The 5,768-nt window shown below is 47.1% G+C and overlaps 1 protein-coding gene across 1 annotated transcript in view; it reads left to right on the forward strand.

Annotated features, from left to right (window-relative positions):
- The first annotated feature begins 240 nt into the window (after positions 1-240).
- ACSF3 (acyl-CoA synthetase family member 3) overlaps positions 241-5,768 on the forward strand; it is a 59,646-nt gene continuing 54,118 nt past the window's right edge. Inside the window, exons 1-2 of the mRNA XM_010011970.1 lie at positions 241-927; positions 2,397-2,552. Coding sequence (XP_010010272.1) covers positions 241-927; positions 2,397-2,552 — 843 coding nt within the window. The remainder of the gene's footprint in view (positions 928-2,396; positions 2,553-5,768) is intronic.

Raw genomic sequence — 5,768 nt, forward strand, 5'->3', positions numbered from 1 at the left:
TAGGGATACAGAGGCTGCTCAGGGAAGGGACCCTGTCTCCTGTTCCATCTGGGTAGGGCCTAGCACGCTGGCGATGCAGCAGTCTGAAGCATAAACATTAATAATACAGTGGGTATTATTCAAATGAAGGCTGCCACTTTTCCTTTGTGGGAATAACACCCTGGGTAATTGCTGCACATACTTATCTGTTCCTATAATTGCTTTCTGCAGAATCGCTTCAAAACAAGTGGTGCTGGCAGGATGCTGGTCTCCCTGCTCTTCCCCCTTCGCTGCCTCATCCGGGACTTGCCCCGTTGCAGATGGGGGCTGCATGGGCAGCAGAGGTCTGGCTGTCCCCACAGGGGTCTGCAAACTGCACGGACATCTTACAGCAGTGATGTTACCCCTGTCTTCACTAGGGCTTTGGCTTTTGGTGATAAAATTGCCATCATTGACCAAAACGGTGAGCACACTTACAGGGACCTTCTCAGCCAGAGTCTGCGCTTGTCCCAGGAGATCTGTAGAGCTCTGGAGTGCTCCAGCAGGGACTTGAAGGAAGAGAGGATCTCATTTTTGTGTCCCAATGATGCCTCGTATGTGGTGGCTCAGTGGGCTTCCTGGATAAGCGGGGGCATAGCAGTGCCCCTTTACAAGAAGCACCCTGTACGGGAACTGGAGTATGTGATTCAGGACTCGCAGAGTGCTCTAGTCATCGCAGCAGAGGAATATGTGGAGAAAATAGCCCCTACTGCTGAGAAGCTGGGAGTCCCTGTTCTGCCACTTCTTAAGCCTCATAGTGATGGATCAGCAACTCATGCAGCACTGGAAGAGGGTCCCTTGACAGCCTGCTCCTCGTGGAAAGACAGAGGAGCCATGATCATCTACACTAGTGGTACAACAGGAAGACCAAAAGGTGTCCTCAGCACCCATGAGAATGTGCAAGCTGTGGTGAGTGCTGCTTTTCCTCTGCAGAGCTCATGGCATGTTACAGAGGTCTTGGCCTTCAGAGGTGTTTTGTTTGTTGGAAACCCCAGAGCACAACACGTCTTAGTACAGCCGAATTTCTGCAACAGGGCTGTGGGGCTGTATCTTGAAAGTCCTCAACACGTTCAAGGTGTTTGAGGCTCTAAACCTTGTCCTTCTGGTATTGCTGTTCTGCAGCTGTAGCCAGGGGCAGATGGACTCTCCCACTGCTTTCCTGGAAAGCACAAGGGGTGAGACCTGTTTTAAAAAGACTGCTTTCTTTGCAGTTTGCTTTTCTTCACTGTGACTAGGAAAGAATCTTTGCCCCTGTTTGGAATATATTAGGCCAGTAGAGTACCGTGTGAAGTCTGTGCATTATTCAGCTATATATCCCCAAGGCAAAAAATCCATTAGCTCTCTGAGCCAAAAGGAATTAAAAGTTTGAATGAGCCTGCTGACTGCCTCACCAGTTGGTTATCACTGCCTGCAACTGATAGACTCATGCCATTAGGGAAAAAGGGCAGGGAGTACAGCATGCCTTACGGATACATCCCAAGAGCTTACGTTGTTCTGGGTGCTCAGATACTGCAGTGCTGGGAGTGGAATGAAAGCTTTGATGGATAGAGCCAGGGTTTGGCTATATTGGGCAAAGAATCTCTTCCCTTACAAATATGCTGATCATTTGGGAGGTGGCCTGAGCAGTCACCATCTTTTGTGCTGTCTTGCAGAAAGCCTAAAACCTGCTCCCTGCGTGTGAATGACATGGCTAAATTCCACTGTTCAAATGCTTTATTATTTTTAGATGGCTGGAAATAAGCTTTCCAGTTGCTAACACTGGGCTCTGAAGGCCATTGTTCACACAGAATCCTGAAGTTCAACACTTTAGATAGTCATCCCTTCATAGCAGAGTATTTTAGAATATATACTCTATGTACTATCAGTATATTGATGGACCAATTTTTTTTTACTAACGTGAAGCCTACTTTGTTTATCAGACAGTGATTTTCTGCTCCTATTGACTACCACTTACAGGTGCTAAAAGCCCAGTGTCATTGGTGTCCAAATTATGTCAACAAAGGTCTGAGAAAATTAGGTTTTTGATTACTCTTTCTGCCAACCCTGCATGTGCAGCAGCAGGCTAGTAATTCTGTAGGCTCTGCTTAAAATCACTGTTGAATATTTCTCAGTAATGAGGAAGGACTTTGATATATATGAAGACGCGTACTGACAAGATGCAGAAGGTGTTCTTCTTGTATTCTATTTTTGTGGTGGGAATTTTGCTCGTGCTGATCCTAGAGGAAAGATTTTTGTGCCCAGGCATTTTTCCAGGGGGGTCTGGGATTTCTGCTGCCAGCTGTGCCCAGGGGATGTGGGGCCCAGGCACCTTGGGCTTTTCAAAGCAGTGAGGGTCTTTCCTCCTGCCCTAACACTGGGTTGTATGTTTCCTTCTGCAGACCACAGGGCTGGTTAAGAAATGGGAGTGGAGGAAGGAGGATGTTATTCTGCACGTGCTGCCTTTACATCATGTCCACGGGGTGATCAATAAGCTCCTCTGTCCTCTCTGGGTGGGAGCGACATGCGTCATGTTACCCGAATTCAGCGCACAGATGGTAAGCCTGGAGGGATGGCATGTTGTCTTTGAAATTCAGCAGCAAGACCCCATGCATTGTAATTAGAGCAACTTTGGAAAGAAGTTTTTAAAGAATTGCAGCCTCTTTAGCCACTGGCTGCACATGGGCCACAAACTGTCTGTTAAGAAGTGTTTTCAGTTGGACGCAGTCTGGGGTAAACTCACTTTCTGGAAGCTGCAGTTTGTTTAAGCATGACATACGTAATTGTAGTGCTACACTGTCCTTTCTTATGATGCTGAGGGTCTCTGACTGAAGATGGGCCTTCCTGCATACTTACTAAGAGCAGCTGCACCCAGAATAAGGGTTGTTAATTCTCTAGTACCAGGAAAGGTGGACATACTGTTTTTTTCTCTTGCTTGTTAGCGGTGTGCTGCTTGAAGATGTGCTGCTTGTTGGCATCTTTAGTAGCTTGTGTTTTTCCCTTCCAATCACTTGTCCTTCATGTTTCGTATTATGTTACATGACGGAACATAGGCTTTGCAGTTTGTTGCAGCCCAGATAAGAGAAGTGCTGGTACTAATCACTTGCATGGAAACATTGCTCTCCCTCTGCAGAGAAGCAAGTGTTAACAGATCTGTTGTTTTAGATTCAGTGGTATGAGGGAGAGTTTGCAAATCGAGAGCTTCTTGCAGCCTTACAGGAAAGGTGGCAGGAGGGAAACCTTACTTGAATGTAGTAGGAACACACTCACAATGGTGTTTTCCGGCTGAGCCAGTCCCAGTGCTCTGCTTCTCAGCTTGCTGGCTGTGGTGGCAGGCAGCCGACCTAAAGAGAGTTAAAAACCGGACTAGAATCAGGGCAACCAACAATAAGGTAGAACAGTTTCAACAGTTACCAGTCCCAATGGTCCAGTCCTGCTCATCTACATCTCCCAGTGTCCTGTGTTGTGTGGGAGATGTTGGAGTCTGCAGTGTCACTGTTAAGAGAGCAACTGGGGGTTTTGGGCACTGCTGCCACCTCATAGCAGAAAGGAAATGTGAGCTGTTGGCACAGAACTCCCTGGGAAGGTGAAAAGTGTCTGTCAGGCCTGTGCTTTGTAACTAAACAGGCTGCTTTACCTGTTTATATTTATCCATATGCTGAGTGGCTTTGTCACACTGAAAGGGCAAAGTGCGAAGGTGTGGGTTTGAACCCAGGACCCAGTTACACCCAGAAGCCTCACTGTGCTGCTGTCAGGTGAGGGTCAGTTTGCGCTTCTATGTGAGTGACTGCAGGACCATGTGATTCTTTATTACTTATTTCTGCTGCTCGGAGAAGCAACCACAGAAAATGCACGCTTCCTTTCTTGTTTCAAGACAGCCCTGACACCTGAACACCCACTTGCTGGCTGAGCACTGATCATTCAGGGGAGAACAGCCCCATAATCCTGGAGGGGCAGCTCTGCAGTTGCATTTCCTGAATAAATAGGTAGGATGCTGTGGAGGAACAAGGCAGGAAGGTCCCCTGGCAGCTATAGCCAGTGCTCTGTCCTAGATGATCACTGCCAGATTGTCTTTCCCCATCTTTAGGTTGTCACCCCAAAAGCTCAGGGTGCAGCAGGGATGTGTGCCCCACCAAAGCTGGAGTTGGTGATGCTGGTGCTGGTGCTGGTAGCCTGGAAGCAAATCCAAGCCCTCTGGAGGGCGCGTTTCTCCACGTCCTGTGCCACCAGTGATTGATTGTCCCTTATACCCTTGTGTTTTCTCTGCTCTCTCCCCGACATCTGCAAATCAATGAGCTGACGTTGAAGGATGGGTTCAGGTGCCGGGGAGCAGGACACCCCGCCTGCCTCCTCTGATCAAAGCTCTCCCCCAGACTTGACAACCAAGGGCAAGCGGGGACAGTGCTGGAGGCGTCTGTTTGACCCTGGAGGTTGAACTTGGGCAGGGAGGTCAGCATGGCAAACGTGCCTGCTGCAGTGAACGCTGTTCCGAGGGCTCTCAGGTGCACTCGGGCTCTGAAGGATGTCATTTGCTTTTCTATTTCTTTTTTTTTTCTTATTCCCTTTATTTTTCCAAGGGCCTCCCCTGGGAGCTGAAAGTGGTTTGATCGACACTACAAAGAAAGCACATGAGGGTAAATAAGGCTTTCTTGTGGAGTTTAATGCAAGCTGCCTTTCAGTTCCAGTCTATTTTCACCAGCTGTTTACAAAATGCCCTTTGCTACTGAAATCAGCTTTCAGAAAAGCAGCAGAGTTTCAGTGGAGGATTTTTGCAGAAGGAGCCCGAGTCTTGCTGCGTGCTGCTTTTCTTTTCCCTTCGCTGCACCTTGAGAAAGCAGCCAATTATAGTGTGATATAAAGAAACTCGAATGGCAGCTAAAACACTTGACAGGCTGATCAAAACAAGGCTAGGAACTTACTCTCAACCTGCTGCAGACATATTTAGCCTTGAGTGATACTGGCAAAGGTTCAAGAGAAACCGCAGCAGCATGCCCAATGTGTGTTTGGTTTTTAATCACTAACACTTCATTATACAAAATAAATACTTTATTATTACAGTGTTTATTAAATTACATAATTTGCGGCGTGCCTTATAGTTGTGGATGCAGATGCCAGTCTGGTTTCAGTGGTAATAATGTTCATTTTTTCCTTAGTTAAAAGACATTTCGAGCCCTGGACCAAGGTTTGCTTGTTGCTCCCTGCAGTGCAGTGTTAGGAGGTGGCATCTTTCAGACCCTTCCGTCTGCTTTTGGTAGCTGTCCAAGGAAAGGTTAAAAATCAAGACTGTGGAGTAACCCTGGTGTCCTGACCAACATCCACTCTCTTACTAAAACAGCGTCTGATGTCTGCAGCTGCATGCAAGCTACTGCTGAGGCCACAAGGGCTCATTAAAGTGTATTGGGATGCCTCAAGCATGAAAGTTGCTGCATAAAATCAGGCTCTTTTTATTAAACAAGGACATCCATTACTTTGCACTAGCTACTGTACATGTTATAATTCACTTTATAGCACCATCTGTTAAGACTGTCTTGCTTAAGCTTTTCGTAGCATCATTTTATTGTAAGTTATTAAAAATATGGCTGCATCTATTAATCATTTATTAATAAAGGGTTTATAAATGGGCCCTTAATTTCCAGTGTTACAGTCTACTTGTATGTGACATGTTAATTCCTCTGGTGCGTGTACTCCTTGGGGTGCAGTGTATCTTCACGGGGAGCCCTTCCCGGGCTGCTGCCTGCACTCCTGACTGGAGACAATGGGAGCAGCACCCAGCA

Source organism: Nestor notabilis, unplaced genomic scaffold (assembly GCF_000696875.1).
Source record: "Nestor notabilis isolate BGI_N333 unplaced genomic scaffold, ASM69687v1 scaffold4023, whole genome shotgun sequence".
Lineage (NCBI taxonomy): Eukaryota > Metazoa > Chordata > Aves > Psittaciformes > Psittacidae > Nestor > Nestor notabilis.